At 35.0% G+C, this 23,851-nt stretch overlaps 3 protein-coding genes across 3 annotated transcripts; 1 reads left to right on the top strand and 2 right to left on the bottom strand.

Annotated features, from left to right (window-relative positions):
- Nucleotides 1-75: 75 nt before the first annotated feature.
- On the top strand, nucleotides 76-14,501 carry LOC108908777 (AP-1 complex subunit gamma-1). Its single transcript, XM_023454906.1, has 17 exons — nucleotides 76-219; nucleotides 994-1,055; nucleotides 1,111-1,252; nucleotides 3,527-3,715; nucleotides 3,819-4,057; nucleotides 4,120-4,196; nucleotides 4,909-4,929; nucleotides 5,207-5,302; nucleotides 5,372-5,551; nucleotides 5,607-5,972; nucleotides 6,029-6,262; nucleotides 6,467-6,576; nucleotides 8,274-8,511; nucleotides 8,605-8,878; nucleotides 9,574-9,737; nucleotides 9,795-9,887; nucleotides 13,968-14,501. The coding sequence occupies exons 1-17, from the start codon at nucleotides 164-166 to the stop codon at nucleotides 14,067-14,069; spliced, it is 2,643 nt and encodes an 880-aa protein (XP_023310674.1). The 5' UTR covers nucleotides 76-163; the 3' UTR covers nucleotides 14,070-14,501.
- Nucleotides 14,502-18,743: 4,242 nt separating this feature from the next.
- Nucleotides 18,744-19,889, bottom strand: LOC108908772. The gene is made up of 3 exons (XM_018712905.1): nucleotides 19,457-19,889; nucleotides 19,258-19,387; nucleotides 18,744-19,026 (listed from the first exon to the last, which is right to left on the bottom strand). The coding sequence occupies exons 1-3, from the start codon at nucleotides 19,589-19,591 to the stop codon at nucleotides 18,812-18,814; spliced, it is 480 nt and encodes a 159-aa protein (XP_018568421.1). The 5' UTR covers nucleotides 19,592-19,889; the 3' UTR covers nucleotides 18,744-18,811.
- A 1,182-nt stretch (nucleotides 19,890-21,071) lies between these two features.
- LOC108908766 lies at nucleotides 21,072-23,851 on the bottom strand. Its single transcript, XM_018712899.1, has 6 exons — nucleotides 23,565-23,851; nucleotides 21,974-22,105; nucleotides 21,802-21,916; nucleotides 21,543-21,629; nucleotides 21,342-21,474; nucleotides 21,072-21,229 (listed from the first exon to the last, which is right to left on the bottom strand). Exons 1-6 carry the CDS (start codon nucleotides 23,849-23,851, stop codon nucleotides 21,072-21,074), a joined length of 912 nt encoding a protein of 303 aa, XP_018568415.1.

The raw sequence follows: 23,851 nt of genomic DNA, 5'->3' as shown, positions 1-23,851 counted from the left end.
TTCCATTATTTAACCATAAAACCGCGCGGAACCTCAGATAAATTGATAATAAAATGTGTAACTTTCTTATCTCTGTTATTTATTATCGAAAGAGTTATAGAGGATAATGAGTTTTCCGGAGTTAGGTGTCGCGTGTGCCCATTTTTTATGCGACTTTTAAAAAATGTACCCCTATTTCGAGTCGGATTGGAGCGTTTTGCCTCCAGAGGCCAACCGAAGGTGAGTAAATTCAAAAAATTAAATACCTACCAAAAAAATGCAAAAATACCTCCATTTCATTTCGACCTGTCTTTTTATTCGAGAAATTCGACACATTATCGATCCGCCGCCGTTTTTATTAATCGAATAAAATTTCAAACGACCGTAATTGAATTAAATTAGTGGATGGAACAGCTGAATTAGTGAGTAGGTGTCTAGAATCGTCATTGAACCCTCGTCAATTTTTTCGACGTCGACAGATCCACCGAGTCGTGACGTCACAAAGCCGGCCATATTGCGATAGCCGTAACGTCAATTCGATGGGATGGTCTAACAAAAAATAATAATTTATCCGTTTTGTTAAAACTTTAAGTTGCGAACTGAAAAAATTAGGTTGTTTAGTGGGTCTGTGTTATCAAGTTAATTTATTAAATAGACTGAGGCCGCGTTGAAACTGTTAAGTACACATTCATGTCATCTGTCAAATAAGGCAAGGTGTAAAAAAAAAACAGGTGAATTTTTGCTGTAAAGTTGTAAATAATCAATTTACAAAGGATTCTCGTGTGGATTAAAGTGTTATAATCAATTTCTAATAGAACTAGAGACACAACAACGTACCGCCGACTGTATATCGCAGGTTTTTAATAAATGTTTGTGTGTTGCTTAGCAGATTGTTAACCTGATTTTTGCTGTGTTATTTCATCAAAAACTAATATGAACGCCTCAGAGCATGGGTAATTCACTTAAACCACTAAAGTTTGACGTTTTTTATTTACTAATAATTAATAATTCTAGATTTAATCCAGCCTTTAACATGGCTACAATCAAACAAGTCGTTAATGAGGCTATTGAAAGAGGTATGATTAGCTCGTATGTTACACATCAGACACTGATATCGTTTATTTATTTAAGTTCGAATGCCTACCCCTATGCGACTGCGGGACCTAATAAGGCAGATTAGGGCAGCACGTACAGCGGCAGAAGAACGCAGTGTTGTCAATAAAGAATGTGCCTATATAAGGTCTACCTTTCGAGAAGAGGACTCAGTTTGGAGGTAATGTATTATTAATTTAATTAATTCTTTTTCTTGCTGATGAAATTGAGTGCTGACTGCCTTTTACTGTCTATTAAATACAGTTTAAAAGATGTGTGTGTTCAAAAGAAATTTATAGATATTAGGGAATTCCATAATTTGCGCTACAATACAAGTTTTCTTGCAATTGGTATTCTGTGTACATTTCGGGAAATAACGTTAAACCTTCTTGGAAACGATTATCACAGACTGACAGGTGTATATTAGCATTTCAGATATTGTTCTCTGTATTTTTAATGTTAATAAGCTTTTAATGACTCATGACTTATGTATGAATGCACTGATAGAAATTGTATTTGGCAATCACCTTGCGATACTCAGTCTGGGGTTTATCGTTACTCAAAGCATAAATTAAAATTTTAATCTTTTAAACAAAAATATTCCTTTTGAGTATAAATGATTTTTTTTGTCCAATAACATTTTCATAGGAGATATAATTTATAATTTATTGTAATAATATTTTCTGATGAAATTATATAAACATTCTCAGGAGCTGAAAGTTATTGAGAAAATAATTACGTCTGTTATCAAGTTAAGCCAATTATTGCCCTAAAAATAAATTTGGTAAGTTAAGTTATTGATTACTAAAACTTTACTTACTTTTCATTAAAGATGACATGTTTAACAACAATGTTTTAACTTTACATTACTTTTTACATCGTTAACGCTATTAGTCTCGCTTTTAGCTCATTTTGTACCTGACAAGGTACAGAAAGATTGTGAATATTCAAAACATCTTCCTGTATATAAAACATGGATATAGTTTTGATATCAAACTAATTTTGAAAACATCACAAGAGTTATGTACCATATCGATGATTAATGTCTTATCTATAGTAAATATTGTGTACAGGTGCTTTAATCCTTATTTATATATGCGTTACAGATATACCAGTTTTACGTAGTTACTAAATATGATAAAAAAATATATAATATGTATGTTTTAAGTTTTGTCGTAAACATAGCTCTACAAACTTTTGATTAACATTATTTAATAATTTTTCAAAACGCTATTCTATTCTAACACTTGGTTTATTTTCTTATAAATATATTCTGTATGAATTAGACATTATTGTAATTATTTCTAGGTACTAAAAATTTTTCTAGGCTGAGAAAAATCCCCAAAGCAAAATTCCTTAAAATATTTTTACAGTAAAACATTCTAACTAATTAATACTGTATGTAAACAGCAAACCTTATCCTTTAATTAAAATGGCCTTTGGCATAACACTCGTAATAATAATAATGATTGTAATGTCACCAAGGTCGTATTCTAGAAATTTATTTTCAATTTGCGTTTGTCCTTGAGGGAGTCAGTGGTACTAAGTGATTCAAAAGGAAAATCCAGTCGAACGTCCATTAATGTTTAATTAAAGTAACCCGAGTAATAAAATAACCTCAGAAAACTTTGATTAAAATTGTTTACGCAATACAAACAAAAAATTCTCTTTACGTAATAGCAATTAGATAAATTTAATGTAGTTAAAAGATGAAGGGAACCTATAACGTTATTATGCATTATCGTAAAATCACCCCTGCTCTGTAACAAGGTAATAAAGAGTGACAGGCATTGATTATTTCCCTGTAATCTTTTATGAAGCCGTTAACCTTTATTAAATTTGATGGGCCTGCTACACAAACAGGAGAATATTGGTGGCAGAGATACAATGCCTTCATTCTCAGGAGTCATTGGAGGAAGGGGGAGAGAACTAATAGTGCCTGAAGCGTTATTGATTCTGATTCCGGGCTCACGAAACCCTTCACTGCTTAATGAATGAACCACTCAACATGGCATTGTCGATTTTTTTTTTTTTGTTGATTGGGTTCTAAAATTTTTCGGATTGTGGGTGAGATATAACCTACAAAGTATATATCTTGTCTTAAATGCCATTGTTACTTGATGCCTACTGGTGCAAAACATTGCTTTGTACCTACTGGAAGAATAATCTACTAATCTGGTGCTAAAAAATGTTAGCATCACTTGACATGGACTGATTTTAACTGTTTGCTAGACGTTGGAGTTGTAATTCAATGATTAGTTCATCGTTTTCCACAATATCATTAGTTATTTTCATAGCACCTACAAATTAGGTCACTATGTCAGTAGGTACAAAGTAAGTAGGCATCGATTAGCAATGACATTTAAAATATGACATATACTTTGTAGGTTATATCTTACCCACACTCAAACCACATCGGTAGATATGCTGTATATTTAGTTAAAAAATGTTTCAGATGTCGGAACATAGCGAAACTGTTGTACATACACATGCTGGGCTATCCGGCTCACTTCGGTCAATTAGAATGCTTGAAGCTTATCGCCAGCACCAGGTTCACAGATAAGAGGATAGGATACCTGGGCGCGATGCTGCTGCTCGACGAACGACAGGACGTTCACTTGTTGATAACGAACAGCCTCAAAAAGTAAGTTGAATGATTTTTGTAACCTATTTTTTTTTTGATCGAACTTGTACCTTTACCTTAAATTCTTAATGATATCTTGGACATTTTTTTTTATGTCCTTTAGTGATTTGAATTCCACCACGCAGTTTGTCGTGGGGTTGGCGCTCTGCACGTTGGGGGCGATAGCCTCCCCGGAAATGGCGAGAGATCTAGCCGGGGAGGTGGAAAGGCTGATGAAGTCCCCCAACGCCTACATACGTAAGAAAGCCGCCCTGTGCGCTTTCCGTATCATCAAGAGGGTGCCTGAGCTGATGGAAATATTCTTGCCCGCAACACGGAGTTTGCTGTCTGAGAAAAATCACGGTAGGTGTACATTAATTGTCAAAAATTGGTGACAAGCAGGATTAGGTTATATTTTTTTCCAGGTGTGTTAATTACTGGTGTAACTTTAATAACGGAGATGTGTGAAAATAGTCCCGATACGTTGAACCACTTCAAGAAGGTAAGTTGTCAAACTTTCTTTTTTTTGGGAGGGAGGGTTTAACAAATCGTAAATACCGTATCTAGTACTAACTTTTTGTTTCGCACTTTTTTAATAAACACAGTTTTAGTAGATTTATAAACTTCCAAGATAAAAGTTAAAAGTCCGTCAGTTTCTTTTAAGTAACTAATTTGAATAATTACATTTTTTTAATAGGGTCGTTTACCATTTTTTAAACTACCTTTTTCAAAAGACTTGCTTATAATATTTAACCTATTTAATTTTTTTTATTCTCCGTGTTTCCTTTTTTTGCAAAATATTTCACTTGTCGCATTACCACATCAGACATAATGTGTGAAACAATGAATAGGGTTAATTTTATTAGAAAAATACCTTTGGTTGTTTGTTTTTTGACCACCTAGCAAATTGTTGTCATGTCTCATCAGGTGTACTAATATGTAGTTCACTTGGACTAGATTAGTGTCAGACACTGCAATTCACAAAGTACAGTGCTTTATCTACTAGCCGCTACTATTGGCTATTCTTGGTACTGTCATATAGGTCACAGAATAAGATATTGGAGAATTACTGTACAATGAAAGATTTTAATTTTGTGCATGTCAAAAATCTAACTATGCTATTTACTAACCTTGTTTTATGTTTTACGTTTGTTCACATATGGAAACGACCCTATTCTAATATTGAAATTTGCTAACTCTGGTGTTTTGTTTAGGAAGCGTCTCCTAAACACGAGGTACCGACACGTATGTTACTGAATGTTTGTGCTTTTGTCGTCCCCTTCATGAGTCTTCCATGTATGCCCACTCTGTGCCTTCGCGACTTTGTTCTAATAGCTATCGAAGGGCCGCCTAAGTTCGTTTCTTACATTCCGAAATTCGAACAAAGTTCCAATCTTAGAAATTTCGATTCCTCCCTCTTGTACATAAAACCACCGAGATCGTACATGTACGCTTTCTGTGTGTCCCGATCCCCCGCAATACCCATTTACGCTTTGCCGTTTTTCTTTACAGATAGTGCCAAACCTCGTACGTATTCTAAAGAATCTAATATTGGCGGGGTATTCGCCGGAGCACGACGTATCGGGAGTTAGCGATCCGTTTCTGCAGGTAAAAGAAAATCATTGTTTTTAAATTAAATTTGAACGATTTTTTTTATGAAATTGGTTTCCTCGAAAGGTTAAAATACTGAAGTTACTGCGCGTCCTGGGTATAAACGATGTCGACGCTTCGGAGGCCATGAACGACATCCTGGCCCAGGTGGCGACCAATACTGAAACGAGTAAGAACGTCGGCAACACCATCTTATATGAAACAGTATTATCCATCATGGATATCAAATCAGAAGGGGGATTACGAGTAAGGCAATCGAATGATTCCGAGACATCGCACGTTAAAACTTTGTTTCCTACAGGTTTTAGCCGTCAACATTCTGGGTAGATTCTTACTAAACAACGACAAGAACATAAGATACGTCGCATTGAACACACTCCTCAGAACTGTTCACGTCGATACCTCAGCAGTCCAACGTCACAGGTCTACGATCTTGGAGTGCCTCAAGGATCCGGACGTTTCGATAAGGCGGAGAGCCATGGAGCTGTCGTTCGCGTTGGTCAACACCCAGAACATACGTACCATGATAAAGGAACTACTGACGTTTCTGGAGAAGTCCGACCCGGAATTCAAGGCGCACTGTTCCAGCAGCATCGTACTGGCCGCAGAGCGCTACTCCCCGAATAAGAGGTGGCACCTGGACACCCTGCTCAAGGTTCTGGTGGCGGTGAGTGCAACGGCCCCGTAAATAAACTCGAATTTTTATGCGTAAATGAAATTTAGGCGGGAAATTACATCAGGGATGACGTCATCAGCTCGACGATACAACTGATCTCCGAGAGCACCAACCAGCAGGCCTACGTGACCCTGCAGCTGTACCGGGCGCTGGCGGATGACTTCCAGAACAGGCAGCCGTTGACGCAAGTGGCAGTATGGGCGATAGGCGAGTTTGGCGACGCCCTCGTCCAGGCTTCCTTGGAGGAGGATCCCAACGGGAAACCTCCGACGGAGGACGATNGCTCGACGATACAACTGATCTCCGAGAGCACCAACCAGCAGGCCTACGTGACCCTGCAGCTGTACCGGGCGCTGGCGGATGACTTCCAGAACAGGCAGCCGTTGACGCAAGTGGCGGTATGGGCGATAGGCGAGTTTGGCGACGCCCTCGTCCAGGCTTCCTTGGAGGAGGATCCCAATGGGAAACCTCCGACGGAAGACGATGTCATCGATCTTTATCAGAAGCTGTTGTGGTCCCCCCAGAATACCGTCACGACCAAGCAGTACGCGCTGATGAGTCTGACGAAGCTCAGCACGAGGTTCAGCAATACCAAGTAAGTTTGTTTGTTTACGAGCCAGGCTCATTTTCTGTCTTGCATTACCGTCAGTCAATCGAGTACTTGCAAACGCTAAAAGGTAAAGTATAATAAAATACGATTATGGAGGATTAGAATATTATTTTAAAAAAACAATTAAAATACCGTTAAAAACTTAAAAAAAAATTATTTTGTCAAGATTAATGTGACCAGTAAGAATGAGCTCCAGTGTCGAAGTAAATTTTCTCTCGAACAAAATTCCTCAAAACAGTTTCAAAATAAATTTTTTTAAACTATTTAAAGACTAGTAAGTGAAATAATTTGAAATTGAGTACATGTATTTATGTAAACATTGTTCCAAATCTTAGGCGTTTTTCTAAAATTTTGATGTTTCCGTGGCGGAGTTGCAAGGTATCGGTGGCATATTTATGTAAATAAAATAGTACGCCACTGCTTTACGGTAACATCCATGATATTTTCGGATTCGTCTTTCAATTTTCTACAAATTACTTTATTGTTTTATATACTTTTATGTTTTTCGAAAAAAGCCTGATTTTCGAGTAAAACTTAAAAAACAAACTGAAAAACAGCGGAAACATATTCAACGTGTACATGTTTTCATTCTCAATTATGCAGGGTGTAAAAAGTTGTATATTACAGAGGCGTAAGATTAACTATTCAAAATACAGCGAGTATTAATAAAATATTGGGGAGTTTCATCACAATGTGCCAATAGCGCGTGCACGTGGCAGACTTGTCCTTTGGAAAAAATTTAAACAACTATTATCGTGAAACATTTAGTAAATTTCAAAATGATTGTTTTCCAGTTTTTAAATAAATAAAATAAAATGTATCGATTTTGTAGTACGAAAAAAGTGTTATGCTTTTATTTTAGCTCGAATGTTAGTAATTATGAATCTCTTAAAACAGGAACATAACTTTTAATCAAATTATGTATGTTATAAAAATATGTAATTAAAGTACCCAAAGATTCATGTCATCCAAATAATCATACGTATTAAAAATAATTTAGGGACTTGCCAAAAAGCAAAATTCAGTAATTTTTAAACTCACTAGTACAGAACAAACTACAACATATGCTCAAAATATCCACCACCATTTTCGATGCATGCACGACACCTTCGAATTGAATTTTGGTGCACTCGCTGCAAAACACCATAGAAAAAGGAAATAGTGGTACACAAAAAACACTCAGACATGGTCCAATTCCAGATACCAACTGAATTGCGTCGTATTGCTGGACAGGTTAGTACTAGAGACCGACCGATTAATCGGCATTGGCTTCGACCACATTCGGCCATTATTTAAACCTTTGGCTAAGAATCGGCTTTGGCCAAAATTAAGCTGAACTTTTCGCCGAAGCCGAAAGTACCGTTCGGGACGTCGCTGGACCTAACAAATCTAATCACATTAGGGTTAAATTAGCCCCTTAACACTACAAATAACACTGCCAGATTACAACAAAATTGGGTAAAAGGTGTTTAAGATATGTACGAAATAGCATTTTTTTATAAAAGATTAACACCCTGTATCTTGAAAACGAAGCATCTGTGGACTAATGTTTATATGAACTTTTTCTTTTAAAATCACTCAAATAATTGTCTGTTGAATTTTTGTACATACTTAATTAATTAATCTTGATGCGAAGGGTCCAATTAAAAACTAAAAAAAAAGCTAATTGGTGCGTTTTTCAGCAAAATTCAGCAGATCATAAGCTCGTTCTGTTCGAGCCTCCACGTGGAACTGCAACAGAGGGGCGTGGAGTTCTCTCAGTTATTCGGCAAGTACTCCAATCTGAGGCCCGCTCTGCTGGAGAGGATGCCGCCGATGGAGGTGGTCAGACAGTCGGAGTCGCAGGTTAACGGCGACATCAGCGACATAGAGACCAAGTCTGTCGGGGACAGTCCGCAGCACATCACGAATAACGAGTCGGTAAGTGGCGCACAATTTAATATTTCCACCGACGTTTTTTTTTCTAATTTCTATTTCAAATATTTGGTATTGAAATTCTATAATTTCTCTTAGAATGCACTGTTAGACTTGCTGGGGGGAACGGACGGCGGCCTAGACCTGGACATAATCGCGCCGAGCAGCCAGCCGACGCAGCCCGTCTCCACCAGCAACAACCAGGACCTGTTGGATCTGCTGGGGCTGGACCCGTTGCCCAGCACCCCGAGCACGGAGCCGAGCAACATGGGTCTCATCATCGAGAACAACAACAGCAACCTGCTGCCCGTCATGAATAACCAGAACTCGAATTTCCTTTCGGGCGATCTGTTCAACACGGATAGGATTAATGGTGAGTGACTTGACGGTTGTGTGTGGTTATCTGGCGAAGGTAGATTTTAACGTATAATTTATTGCGGTGTAACTTCGAACATTTGAAGTGGTTATTGCAAGGGGCCAAAAATAACTCGTATTCACAGAAATTTTCAATTTTGACCGAGTCGACGTTTTAAAGTAATTACTACGTGGTCCTTTTATATTTTAATAGAACTATTTTGTGTGGAATGTTACGTCAGACTAGTTTTAAAATTGCGGGTGCGTTTTGGGTGACCGAAAGGCATGTGAATGTATTCGCATTGTCCATGAAAGGTCCCTAAAAAAATATGCTGCGATTATATTTGTCATAACCATTAGGAAACAATTTGTTATGATGAATTAAGAGGTTAATTTCCTATTTTTTTATGTTAATTTCTCATATACAGGGTATCAAGATATTTCGATCAACCTTGGTTATAATAGAAATAAAATCGGTTATAACTAATCTTTAATTTTAACAAACAAGTTCGAACATCCCGTCTAAAATAAACAATGGAAATACCCGTTTATAAAGTGATTACGAGTATTATAATTTAGTAAAATTTGGTTACGATGATAACTGTTAACCGATTCAACCAAGTTTGACTAACTAGAATTTGTTCGAATTATCCGCTATTCAGATAGAAGTGTGTTTCCGAGATGTTAAAATACGTTTCCATGTTGCTTTTCCAGAAAGGGACGTGCCTACCATAACCGCCTACAACAAGGAGGGTCTGAAAATTATATTTTCCTTAGATAGGGTACCGGATAGTAATCAGTTGACGATAAACATGACTGCAACAAATCAAACTCTTTCAAACATGACTGATTTCCTATTCCAAGCAGCTGTTCCTAGGGTAAGACGCCGTTTTTATAGGGGATCGCCACGGTTTAATCGTCGATTTCTATTTCAGGCATTCCAAATACAGATGTTATCACCGTCGGGTTCCGTCATGGCGCCCAACGGTCAAGTGACGCAAGTCTTACGAGTCATGAATCCTAGCAGGGTGAGTGAGACTCGAGAGCTGGGAGAGACCGGAAGTTTTTATTTTAACATCCGGTTTTTCCACAAACAAATCTTTAAGTTTTTTTCAATTTGTATTTTATACAGGGTGGTTTATAATAAATATGATTTGCTTAAAATCATAGGAAATTGGATACTAGTAAAAATTTTTGAAGTTTTACCCGTTACATTTGTAATTATCGCATTGCTCATGAATTACATTTGTGGCATTGTTGAAAATTCCCTTCAGCGGTGAAAATTCATCATTTCTAGGATTTCCACACAAAATTGTCCACAATTTTCTTCTACCATACTCCAGTTCCAAAATGTCACCGCTAGAAGCATTAAATAAATCAAACCACTATTTTTGTAATTTATCTTGTACAAAATTATGAGACGAATGAGTCGATAACGCAGTTACTCTTTCTTGTATAACTTTGTATGCAATTGTCATATTATTTTTGAGAGGTGAATGTTACACCTTTGCATCAAAGTCTTATCAACACCTTAAAACGATAAAATAATGTCGTGTATTCTCAACCGTGCAAATTCAAGTGTGTCATTCGTTTTGCAGTGTTCCAAAATGTCGCATCTACGCATGCTTAGTTGGAATGTTCAATTGTTTCAAGCGCCTATTTGTGTATCTGCTTATGGTGTACAAAAAGACAGGCCATAATGCGATTGTACTTTATCGTATGGCTCTGTATGCAATTATTACGTCATAATATTCTTGAGGGGTAAATGTCGTCATTGTTACACTTTTGCATCATAACTTTTTCTCAAACTATCCATCATTTTAGAGCCATTTACAAGGTGGACTATTCTGCTTTTAAAATATCGCTTTATAAATCTTCCTATACAGAGTGATTCAGTTATAAATGTCATTAATTTTAAGGGAAGATAGGGAAAAATGAGTAGGATACGAATACGTGACTAAAAAAATTTTAAAATGCGTATTTACGCTGGAAAAAAATGTTTTCAAATCATTATTTAAATCCCTTTTCGGTTGAGTGAATCTTGACCTTCCTTATTCGGTCACTAACCTAGCTTTTATTGTGTTTTTAATAGTGAACGACAAAAACAGAGCTTTATCTAGACACCTGAATGAACAAGATATTTTTTTACATTTTAAATATTAACTAGTATTATTTGTTTGTTAATAAAAACAAATGAATAAGGATAATAAATGTTTTCGAATGTTGGGTTAGTGCAATTTAGTTGTACATTTCCACTGTTTTATAATTGAATATGAGTTGTTAGTATTATGTTCGATTAATTATTTAGTTTGTAGTACATATACTTTATTGTGTGCGGCTAAAAAACATTCACTCATCCGTGCATAACACTTTTGGTCCAATCAAATTAGATTTTTACGTGCCAAAATTTAGTTCAGTAAACAGATATGTAAAAATTTCATAGAATTAAATGAACTACTTTACCCCCAGCTGAATGTTAGGGCTTCGTTTTCCAATGCAAAGTTTGCAGAAAACAGTTTTTTTGTATTAAAAAAAAGTTGTAGAACTTTGTATAACAAAAATTTTGTACCCAAGCTGTTGTCAATTAAGAAACAAATGTATTAGTTATTGCAAAAACGGCTAAAAATCAAATTTTTTAAACTTCTATATCTTGAAAATGAAAAGATTTTTTTACGAAACTTTCAGAATATGTAGTCCTTGGCAAGTAGAATTTGTACATTTTTGTAAAATTGTAAAATATTTTATAGTTTTTTCAAAAATTGAGTTTTTCGAAAAAAAGATATTTTTTTTCATGTTTCAATAAATCGTACAGAAATGCACTTACGTGACCCATCTTGGGCTGAAACAGGGTTTGTAGCGGCTTGGAAAACCGAGAAAAGTCCGGGAATTCATTATTCTTCATAAAAAAACAGGGAATAGTCAGGGAATTTTAAAAGTATTCATGAAAGTCGGGGAATTTGATGTTTGCAACTGGAAATTTTGTGAAAGCCGGCCCTGGGTTCTTGAAAAACTATTTGTGGTTTTGAAACCTTTGTAAGAGGTTCTTTGGGTTTATAAAACATTATGGAGTCCAGTTTAGAAAAAGTTTAATGCATGAACACCAATTAGTGTGTAAAAATTCAGGGAATTCTATCTTTTATACTTTTCAACTATAAACCCTGTTAAAATTTTCTTAAAAGTTGTATACTTTCTTGTGCAAATTGCGTATTGCAAAATAATTGAAAATATGCGAAAAATCTACCGAAACTTTGAATTCCTTTTTCGTGTTGAAAAATGTAGATCTTATCGTTGAAATTTAATTGAAAGAACTCAGCTGAGTCACAGTCTTTCTCCCCCTACCATGCTCATCAAAGGCAGTCAATCATTGCGGACTATTTTTTATATTGAAGTAAAAGTATTCAACTACAATATTTGTAAATTTCAGGCCCTAATATTAATAATTGAGGTCGTAGTGATTTTTTGAAAAAAAAATAAAAATTCTGGGCTCCTATTGGTCATAGGACTTTTTTATTTAATTCATGAAAAATGTCAGTTTTGAAATGACAATAATGCCATTCCTATTAAATTCCAATGATAAGAAAAAGACCTAGATTTTTCAACCCAAAAAAAATGTCAAACTTTCGGTATATTTTTCGAATATTTCTAATTATTTTGCAATACACGCACAATTTGCACAGGGAAGCACAACTTTTAGAGAAAGTTTTAAGCCCAAGATGTAAGTGCATTTCTGTACGATTTATTGAAACTTGAAAAAATGTATTTTTTTCGAAAAACTTAATTTTTGCAAAAACTATCAAATATTTTACAATTTTACAAAAATGAACATATTTTACTTGCCAAGGGCTACATATTCTGAAAGTTTCGTAAAAAAATCTTTTTTTGTTTTAAAGATGAAAAAAAAATCGATTTTTAGCAGTTTTTTGCAATAACTAATACATTTGTTTATTATTGTTTATCAATTGATATCGCAGTGGGCTCAAAATTTTTATTATAAAAAGTTCTAAGTTTAGTGTTTTTTTATTGAAAAAAACTGTTTTTCGTGAACTTTCGACACCATTTTGAAAATGAAACCCTAACATTCAGCTGGACTAAAGTAGTTCACTCAATTTTACGGAAGTTTTCCTAATTTTTACATGTCTGTTTACTGAACTACATTTTGTCAAAAAACCGAGGTATTTTCTACAATATGACTGGCCAGTTTCTTAAGTTGGGATCCACTGCATGCACTTTGAATTTGAAACCATCTGTAAGACGACTGGGAAATCAGCATTTAACAGGGGGTCAAGGGGTAATTTGCTTATTTTTGAAAAATTGTAGTAAAATTTTGTTCTCAATTCTCTGTCGTTATTAAACCTTCGGAATACTTGGTTAAAATTGATGACATTATGACTGAATCACCCTGTATAGTTAAGTTACTTTGGTTATGAATTGCGTAACAAAGAGTGACCGCAGAAATCGCCCGTTTTTTCACAATTCGCAGAGAACTAAAGAAAATAGATAAAAATATGTCTTTGGTTTCAAATTACTCGTCGTAAAAAATTAAGATGAGCATATCTTTGTTTTGAAATTTTTCAAAAATCGCACCTATTTAGGGGTTAAAAGACGCCCAAAATGAAGAATTGAATATTACCAGTAAATATAAAAACTATTAGCATGTGAATTTTTCTTTGGAATGATTCTTGATACAAAGAAAGATTTATTCTCACGACTGAAAAAAACATGTTGAATTAGAAAATCCACCCTTAAGCACGCTCAAGGGGTGGAATCATCACCAAAAATAGAGAATATCGCAAAAAAAATCCAAAAAAAATATATAAAGATAATTCACATGCTAATAGTTTTTATATCAATTGGTAATATTCAAATTCCTCATTTTTGGAATTTTTTCAACCCCTATTTAGGGGTGATTTTTAAAATTTTCAAAATACTAAAAGCTATGCTCATTTTAGTTTTTTATGACCAAAACCATATTTTTATGTATTTTTTTTAATTCTCTGCGAATTGTGAAAAAACGAGCGAAAATCATAGGTATTTTGCGGTCGCTCTTTTCATCGCATATTTAGCGGTACAGGGAGGTTTAAATCCCATTTTTCCTTTCTCTTCCTCAGAACGTACTGAAAATGAGAATACGAATTTCCTATGCCATCGACGGGAACCCCATCCAGGACCAGACGGAGGTGAACAACTTCCCGACGGACATCTGGGATTGACGGAGAGGTTGCGGATAAGGGACACTGCGTGGATCCTCTCGTATTGTTAAATATTTATAAATATACAAGTCTATTTTTTATCGTAGACTTCCGTATAAGTAAAATTTAATATTTTCTATAATTAGATTTAGTTATTTTTTAGTGAGACTACACCCTGTAAATAATTTTAACATTGAGTACTTAATTACTATTAATGTGTTTTGCGTTAACGGTTATTATTGTTGTTGATTTCTCCGCTATCAGGAAGGCCCCAACAGCTGTCGTCGAGGGCGGGCAGCCCCCCGCGAACTGGTATTTTTTTACTTTGTCGATTGTAATTTTAAAATGTGATCCTTACATAATCATGCATTGGTTAAGTTTTGTTTAATGCTTGATTTGTTATACCATGTTATTTGCGTCCATACTATTAGATCAATAAATTGTAAATAATTATTTGGATGTTCATTTCTTCCGCCCGGGCAGAAGTGCTTAATCTACAAGGTCGGAAAGTCCCCATGGTTCATCGTCCGTTAGGTGAGAGCGATAAAGTAATAGAAATCCGTGCGATAGACAAAGGATGGCTATAATGAAGGCGTCTCATAGTCACCGCCTGTTTCGCCCTTCCACAAATAAGATCCACTTCCACTTGTAATTCAGCTACCGGTGGTCATCTTTGTTTTTATCGTTTGCCTTTTCTTTAATAGATGTCACCACTTATTATTAATTATTAACTTATTAACAGTTTTCAAAATACACCAAGTATTAATGTTGGGGAGTGTCATCACAACGTGACAACAGCGCTTAACCTGCTGATGCACACTACGTGTGCACGCGGCAGACTTGTCCTACGGAAAAAATGTAAACAACTATTATGAAACATTTAGTAAATTTATATGTTTATATTACAAAAATCCAATAAACAATGTAAAATAATTTTTTTTTTTTTGGAATAACGATTTACTTTATGCAAAATTCAAAATTTCCTTGCAGAAAGTCATAATTTCAAATTTTCAAATATATATACAGGGTGATCCAGATTTTAATAGACAAACTTCGGGAAAATACTAAACAACAAAAATTAACTTCACTTTGCTCTATGAACATAGGCGCAGAAAGCCACCGTTTATGAGATACAGGGCGATGAAATTGATAAAAATAAAACAATTTTTTTAAATATCTGGAAAACCGCTTCATCAAATTTATCCAAATTTGGTACACATTTTTTTTCAAATATTTCTCCTAATTCTGTATGTAGACGGTCCAAATCCAAAAACCAGTGGCGGAGAAACAAGGATATCGTTTCCTTATTTAAAGTAAAACTTCTATGCCACTGAATTAATTGGTAATATGAATACATTTTATAACGGTCTGAAACATTCTTTTATTTTTGTCGAAAAGTAATTGGTTTACGAGTTATAAAACAAATTATCCAAGTAAACATGTTGCCAACTAGACTAAATTCCGATCTGATTTAAAATTTTTTGGACAATAGCCTCTTCTAGTTAATGGAGGACATACCTTCAGATTAACGAATTGGGACCTGGTTTCAAATGGACGGGGCGCCAGCACATTCTGGCCAGGTAGTTCGTGAATGGCTGACAAACAAATACCAAAACAGATCGATTGGTCGGAATGGCCCCATACCTTGGCCACCTAGATCACCTGATCTAAATATTTTGGATTATTTTATTTGGGGCTAACCTAGGAAAATGACGTTTATGCCGTTCCTATAGCAAATAGGGACGATCTAGTGCAAAGGCTAAATGGGGCCTGCACTAATTTGAGGCAAAATCCAGTTTTAATCAGAGCTGCTGTGAATTCTATAACCAAAAGATGCCAAAAGTGTATTGAGTTTGGCGATGGACACTTTGAGTGATTGATTTAATTTATTTGTTTTTCATATAACTTTACTTGTTCGTGTTACTTGAAAGTTGAGTTCGACATGCTTGCTATGTTAGTGAAAAATATGTATCAAATTTGGATAAATTTGATGAAGCGGTTTTCCAGTTATTTAAAAAATATATGTTTGTCTATTAAAATCTGGACCACTCAAATTCGTTTTATTTTTCCCTATTTCAACGTTTTGTTTATTTGGATAATATGTCTCATAACTCGTAAACCATTCACTTTTCGACAAAGATCGACACTTTTCAGTGGCGTAGAAGTTTTACTTTAAATAAGGAAACAATATCCTTGTTTCTCCGCCACTGGTTTTTGAATTTGGACCGTCTACATACAGAATTAGGAGAAATATTTGAAAAAAAATGTGTACCAAATTTGGATAAATTTGATGAAGCGGTTTTCCAGATATTTAAAAAAATTGTTTTATTTTTATCAATTTCAACGCCCTGTATCTCATAAACGGTGGCTTTCTGCGCCTATGTTCATAGAGCAAAGTGATGTTAATTTTTGCTGTTTGGTCTTTTCCCGAAGTTTGTCTATTAAAATCTGGACCACCCTGTTTATACATATACAGGGTGTTTGGTAAGTCGATGCATTCCTTGCTGGAGATTATAGTACAAGTGATTTGTGATATATTTCCTTAATATACCATATTCCGAAAATGCATAGTTTCTGATCTACAGGGTGATAAAATTTTAATAAAAAAAATGCAAAGGACCCCGCACAAATCTTATGGAAATTGGCTCCCGGTCAAATTCGCTGAATTTTTGATATGTGATAGAGTTCATCATACTGGTCAATTGTCTCAATGGCCATCCAGGACCAGACGGAGGTGAACAACTTCCCGACGGACATCTGGGATTGACGGAGAGGTTGCGGATAAGGGACACTGCGTGGATCCTCTCGTATTGTTAAATATTTATAAATATACAAGTCTATTTTTTATCGTAGACTTCCGTATAAGTAAAATTTAATATTTTCTATAATTAGATTTAGTTATTTTTTAGTGAGACTACACCCTGTAAATAATTTTAACATTGAGTACTTAATTACTATTAATGTGTTTTGCGTTAACGGTTATTATTGTTGTTGATTTCTCCGCTATCAGGAAGGCCCCAACAGCTGTCGTCGAGGGCGGGCAGCCCCCCGCGAACTGGTATTTTTTTTACTTTGTCGATTGTAATTTTAAAATGTGATCCTTACATAATCATGCATTGGTTAAGTTTTGTTTAATGCTTGATTTGTTATACCATGTTATTTGCGTCCATACTATTAGATCAATAAATTGTAAATAATTATTTGGATGTTCATTTCTTCCGCCCGGGAAGACCTACTTAATTTATGTCTGATGGTGACGAGAGGAACGTTGACATTACATCGCCAAACGGAATGACACGTTCGAATGCTGCTTGCTAAATAGCAATATATATGGTGTAAGAAGTTTGACCGCCATTACTTCAGCATGAGTAACCATAAATGAACAAAAAAGTTGTATATTACTGGGGCGTAAGATTAACAGTTTCCAAAATACAGCGAGTATTAATATTGGGGAGTGTCATCACGACGTGACAAAAGCGCTTGACCTGCTGATGCACACCACGTGCGCACGGCAGACTTGTCCTACGGAAAAAATGTAAACAGCTATTGTGAAACATTTAGTAAATTTATGTGTTTATATTACAATAATCCAATAAACAATGCAAAATAAAAATTTTTTTTTGGAATAACTCGCGATTTACTTTAATTTATCCAATATTCAAAATTTTCATGCAGAAAGTTATAATTTCAAATTTTCGAGTAGATTATACATATACAGTGTTTGGTAAGTCGAAGCATTCCTTGCAGGAGTATATAGTACAAGTGATTTGTGATTATTTCCTTAGTATACCATATTCCGAAAACGCTTGTTTCCGATCTACAGGGCGTTGAAGTTTTAATAAAAAAAATGCAAATTTATAAATATTGCGGAAACAGTTCAGAATATTTTAATGAAATTTTACAGGCTTTGACAATTAACAACAATACATGTTTTACAATAGAAATATGGTTTTCAGTTTCACCAATGGCGCGCGCACAGGCTTGTCTTTGGATATTTTTAAAGAAAAAAATGATACGACTGTTTTTCTTGAGTTTTTGACGTTTTTGAGTTAAAAAAAAATAAAATAAATTTATTACATGGCATAATTCGATTTAAAAAATTTTAAAAATTGAGAAATTATGCACAGGTTTTTTTGTACCAATTTTATTACAAAAAATTATTATTCCTCGCAGTTATCAATATCAGTCTAAACAAATTTTATCAGTTTTTAGATTCACTATCTAAATAGAAATTAGCAAGTTGGCGGTGCACTCGTTTTTGTTACTGTTTGACAAAACTAATAATAGCTGTCACTTTGAGTATATGAGTGTGAAGCACTTAAGTGCATAATTTCTGCCATTTTTCAAATTATTGAAACCGAATTACGCCATGCAATAAATCGATTTTAAGTTTTTTACTCAAAAACGGTGCGTCATAAGAAAAACAGTCGAGATACCTTTTCTCTACCAAATTGAACAAGGAACTGAAAAATAATTTTTATTTTAAGAAAAATCAGTGGTGTATCTTTTTTTTTAACAGTATTGACGTGCCTGTGCGCACGCTACTGGTGAAACTGAAAACAATATATTTATCGTAAAACAGGTATTGTTGTTAACTGTCAAAGCCTGTAAAGTTTCATTAAAATATTCTGAATATTTATAAATTTGCATTTTTTTTATTATATGGTGTAACAAAAATTAATAAATTTCTGAATATCAAAATATATTATCTGTCATTCTGTGTAGCGGGAAAATATATAATATTTACAAAATAAGTGACTGATTTAGATAAAAATTTCATCTTCGTCGAAATCTTCTTGGTAATCTTCGTCGATTAAGTATTGTTTTGGCCGTGCCAGCTCCAGGATCCTCGGTGTTGGTACATAACTCAGAGCTTTTGCGCTAACTGTAGACTGGAATGAATCCTGCAAAGACATCGTGCGACTTCCTTTGGGAATTATGGTTTTGGGTTTAGCCAGCGATTGTATCCGTTTGGAAGCTGAAATACAAATAACTTTACTCTTGAACGGTTGTTACTATTATTATAAGTACTAATTTATTTTATTTGGGAATTAATACATTACCTAAAAAATTTGCGTAGGTATAGACGTAATCTCGTGTAGAAATATATAAACTTACAAATCATACAAGACTATTTCCCTTGTATTGTTAATATTTTTTATGAAAAAATTGTAAAATTATCAACCCTGTTATCTTACTGTCATCCTACCTTTATATTTCAACGCGCTTTTTGAAACTTTCACGGTTTGGTTTCCTGGCTGCTCGTATCTCCGTTTTGGCGACGCCAGTCTAGAAATACTTTCTATATCGTCTTCTACTGGAATATTTTTTGTTTTAACCTACAAAATATCATCGAGAAAAAAATTACAACAGATCGTGAACTGAAAAATCCCAGAAATTAGTTTTACGTTTTTGCGTTGCTTCTTTCTAGTTCTTGCCGATAGTTTTATTGTGGTTACCGGTACAACAGCCGAGTCTATGCTTTTGTATTCTTCTGGAATGCTTTTGGATGAGTCATTTGAAAATTTCTGGTCAGTTTTCATTTCACTTTTCACTTGAAATTTGAGTTATGCCGACTTTTATTGACAGCTTCTATCGTGACAAAGCAACGCAAATGGACCAAAATATTGTGGCCGCAACTTTGTAACTTTCAAAACCAGCGAAAGACGAAAGACATTTAGAATGTTACAGTGACGAATGCGACTTGATTTCTCCTTAAATTCAATTTATGTATTTAGTTTCTCTTAATTCTCTTATCATGGCATCATCACATTTAATAAGTAATAAATGGCTTTTGAATTATCCGCGATAATTTTTAAGATGGAAGCGCACCAAGCGGCGAAAGCAGTAAGCTGAAAGCTCCGAGACAAGGTAATTTTGACTTTTGACATTGCCGTTCGTGTTTACACCTTCGTTTGAACTTTTGAACAGCATTTGTCTTATTTGCCATTATTATTAGTAATTTTGTTATGAAACTGCGGTTATTTGACTTTTGTGTTATTTTATAGGTTTCAAATATTTCATAAATAAATTTTAAGGCAAGTATTTATGTCTACTTTATTTGTCTCTAGCATTACAATTTAATGTACATTTTACTAGGTTAACTTATAACTGTTTTATAGTCCTTGGTTTTATACAATGCTGTGTTATAACTATGAACTTATCCGTTGTGGAATTCATTTCCTATTTACATATATACCAACGAAAACTCTCGTATATCAGAAGGAGAGGCAGTTTTTAACGCTGATCATGTGGTACTGTACTGTATGGGAAAATTGGGCAAAGTTAATTTAAATTTAGAAATTTATATTGTGTCTGCAAACTAGTGAAGGAATGTTTACCTTGTTTACCTTGTTACCAGAGGGCGAGCTCTTAGCTGCATTCGCGAATAGACTAAATTTAAATACTCTCAGCATTAATGCGTATAAAAATTTATAGATGGCGTTATGTTCGGAGATATATTTATTGTTCGATTTTCCATCTTTTTTAACTCGCTTCGTTCGTGCGCTCAACTCCGCTCTCGTGGGCAATAATAAACAACTTATCGCACTTATTGCACGATATATTATATTGTTACTAGTTTTAAAATTATAAAAAAAAGAGTAATGTATAAACAGTTTCCACAGATTAAACACTACAGAAGAAGAGTAGATGGCGCTGGCAATCGATAATAATAAACTCGGACTACCTGTTAACCTGTTATTGGTTTTCTCTACGAGATAGTTGATCCAAAGTTGCGGGAAACCAAGGGACTTTACATTATTTGCATTTATTCTGAATACATTTTAAAATGCTATCCGTAGTTTCCTCTAGACATCAACACCATTGATTTACAAAGAGTTAACTCTATTAACCATTAGATGGCGCTAATGCCTCATTGAAATAAACCCTATATTAATTTTTGTAAATAAACTATAATGTGCTTGCTTGAAAAGTTACTTTATTACTTAGTTACCTTTTACCTTATGATTACTGTTTACATGTTGCTGAAAAGTTACTATTGTTACTACAATGGACAAATGGTTAGCTTCTCTCTCTCGGTTTGGCAAGATCTAGTATACGGGGTGTTGCCTTATATTTAAGGGCGTTCTTCGGTATGGCCCACGGATCGAAATCGTCGTCGTCTTTGGCCTTTTCCCTCGTCGTTCTTGGTACGGACAGCGCCTCTGTTCTGGGCGTTACTAAGAACAGAATAAATTATTTTAGTTTTACACGCAGTATCAGTGACTTAGGGGCTCAATGTCAGAGGTCTTTATAGTGTAGTAGTTGTACTTAAATTAATGAGTGACTTACTTTTGTATCTCAGGGCGGCTCTCTTAACTACTCCCGGTTGCAACATTTTGGGCAAATTTTCAAAACGCTTGGGAAGTTTTGCCAGCCTGAACACTACTTCCGTTGGTTCGTAAGTCAGAGCGTGAGGGTTCACCTAAAAGAATTATGTTGTGATTGTTGTGTTGTGTGAGCTTAAAAAAATAATAATTTTAAATTTCTCACCCCTTCTCTCTTTGGCGGTTGTATTATATAGACCTTCGGTGAAGCCAAAACGTCGAGGTGTGCGAAGTTATGGAATTGTTTCGGTCGCTGTAAGAAATTAGGTTTTTTTAGTTTGCACTAATTAGTTGTACCTACATTGTTTTTGTGAAAAATCGTATCTGTACCATAACAAACTTAATCTAAATTGCTAAAATGGTTTATTTTCAACATGGAAGCTACCTCTGAATATAGCCCACCCTATATATATGACTGTAACTACCTCTTTCGGTGGTGGCGGTACGAAAACTTTTTTCGGTTTGGCCAGCGTTTCCATCTGCTCGAACACTTTGGGTTTCCCTTTCCCCTTTTCGAGCTCCTTATCTTTTTTCATTTGCCTGAAACCGCAAACGCGTTTATTTACAATTTGAATAATTCACCGTCTGTTTGCTCACTTTAATTTCTTATCCCTCTCTCTTTTCCTGTAGTAGTTGTAAATCGAATTCCAAGCTTTGTTCAGGTTTGTCCTGAATCTCTTCCGCATCATTTTGAGGTTGAAGTACATTTTCTTGTTGTGTATCAAATTCCTGTCGAATTAAATATTAAAAAAATTAAAAACTTCTGGTTTTTCTTTTTGTTCCAATATGTGTTTTTTAAAATAGTGGAAGTAAACTATAAGATTTTAAACGGATTGAGCAAAGAAACCAAGTAATTAATTATTATTAGTTCTAAGTACATATTTCTCAAATTTCCATTTTTTTCTGTTTTGTTTGTTAGTTTCTCTTCAAACGGATTATGTTTTACTTTCCCTTTGAGTTGTTTTTTTAGAAAACCGTAAATAATTTGGGTCATACACTAGTTGTCAAGTTGATTAAAAAATAAAAACGAAATGCATTGAAATTTGTATATGCAAATATCTCGATACATTGTATGTCTACCAAGCTCTGTCCTGCACATGTAAAAAATTATTATTACTACTAGTACTGATTAGCGCTTATCCATCTTAGGTCACCGAAAACGATCGAAAGAGATCAAAGTACCAACGACGCCGACGGAATGAAACGAGGTTTCAGTTCTGTGTTTGATTACACAGCCCCACAAAAAAAAAGTGGCAGGTCCGAAAGACAAGACCATGGTATCCATATGGTTTTGGGGTTGCTGAATCCGAATCCGGTGTCCGTTTGACACGATTAGCTCTGGTTTAAGGTCAAATGTAGAAAATCAATTGTCAACAAACTAAACCTATGTATCTATACGTTTTTGGGGTCGCTGAATCCGAATCCGGTGTTCGTTTGACACGATTAACTCTAGTTTAAGGTCAGTTCAAGGTCATATGTAGAAAATCAATTGTCAACAAACTAAATCTACGTATACGTTATACGTTTTTGGAGTCGCCGAATCCGAATCCGGTGTCCGTTTGACTCGGTTAGATCTGGTTTAAGTTCAGTTCAAGGTCAAATGAAGAAAAATCTATTGAAAACAAAGTAAACTTACATATCTATACGTTTTTAGGATCGTTGAATCCGAATCTGATGTGCGTTTGAACCGATCAGGTCTATTAAATACATTCTAATAGAAAAAGATCAACATACGAAAGATGCTTATACATATTTTTTGGTTTTAAATCTAACTGAAATATTTGATTGCGAGTTTGAGCAGAGAGAAAGGTTTCACCAAGATATTAAAGAAGGAGGAAATTTGGATTTGGATACAGCGACCCCAAAATCATATAGATATATAGGTATACTTTGTTGATTCTCTATATTTGACCTTGAACTGACTTTAACCCAGAGCTAATCGGATCAAACAGACATCGGATTCGGTTTCAGTGACCCCAAAAACGTATAGATACGTAGGTTTAGTTTGTTGGCAATTGATTTTCTATATTTGACCTTAAACTGACCTTAAACCAGAGCTAATCGTGTTAAACGGACAATGGTTTCGGATTCAGCGATCCCAAAACCATATGGGTACCATGGTCTTGTCTTTCGGACCTGGCACTTTTTTTTTGTGGGGCCGTGTTATTATTCTTAGTTCTAAACTTACTTCAGCGCAGGCGTAGCTAGTTGGTCTGAGTAAAAAGCCATCTCGGGATCCAGCTTGACTTCCTCCGGTCTTTTATACTGTATAGGTTTCCCTTCTTCGTCAGAAACGTACTTGGGTGTTACACGATTCGGTTTCGACAGCTGGTCCAACCTCCAGTTGTGCTTGTACTTTTTTAAAATCGCTAGTATCTTGTCTGGAACGACCTTTTTTGGCGGCGGTGGTGGTTTATAGGCAAAGGGGAAGACCTCGATGCCGACGGTGTAGCAGTCCATTTCGGTGGCGTCCAT

This window comes from Anoplophora glabripennis, unplaced genomic scaffold (genome assembly GCF_000390285.2).
Source record: "Anoplophora glabripennis isolate ALB-LARVAE unplaced genomic scaffold, Agla_2.0 scaffold416, whole genome shotgun sequence".
NCBI lineage: Eukaryota > Metazoa > Arthropoda > Insecta > Coleoptera > Cerambycidae > Anoplophora > Anoplophora glabripennis.
The sequence above is the reverse complement of the archived record's forward strand: the minus strand, read 5'-3'. Positions and strand labels throughout refer to the sequence as shown.

What these genes read in the sequence shown, in the direction of transcription:
- LOC108908777 (XM_023454906.1), top strand. Translation starts at nt 164, where the DNA reads ATGTACCCCTATTTCGAGTCGGATTGGAGCGTTTTGCCTCCAGAGGCC. An exon ending in ATAACGAACAGCCTCAAAAA is followed by an intron (nt 3,716 to 3,818) that starts GTAAGTTGAATG and finishes TATGTCCTTTAG; the next exon opens with TGATTTGAATTCCACCACGC. An exon ending in CAACACGGATAGGATTAATG is followed by an intron (nt 8,879 to 9,573) that starts GTGAGTGACTTG and finishes TTGCTTTTCCAG; the next exon opens with AAAGGGACGTGCCTACCATA.
- LOC108908772 (XM_018712905.1), bottom strand. Translation starts at nt 19,591, where the DNA reads ATGAAAACTGACCAGAAATTTTCAAATGACTCATCCAAAAGCATTCCA. An exon ending in GAAAGAAGCAACGCAAAAAC is followed by an intron (nt 19,388 to 19,456) that starts GTAAAACTAATT and finishes GATATTTTGTAG; the next exon opens with GTTAAAACAAAAAATATTCC. An exon ending in AAGCGCGTTGAAATATAAAG is followed by an intron (nt 19,027 to 19,257) that starts GTAGGATGACAG and finishes TTTGTATTTCAG; the next exon opens with CTTCCAAACGGATACAATCG.
- LOC108908766 (XM_018712899.1), bottom strand. Translation starts at nt 23,851, where the DNA reads ATGGACGCCACCGAAATGGACTGCTACACCGTCGGCATCGAGGTCTTC. An exon ending in CTAGCTACGCCTGCGCTGAA is followed by an intron (nt 22,106 to 23,564) that starts GTAAGTTTAGAA and finishes TTAATTCGACAG; the next exon opens with GAATTTGATACACAACAAGA. An exon ending in TACCGCCACCACCGAAAGAG is followed by an intron (nt 21,630 to 21,801) that starts GTAGTTACAGTC and finishes AATTTCTTACAG; the next exon opens with CGACCGAAACAATTCCATAA.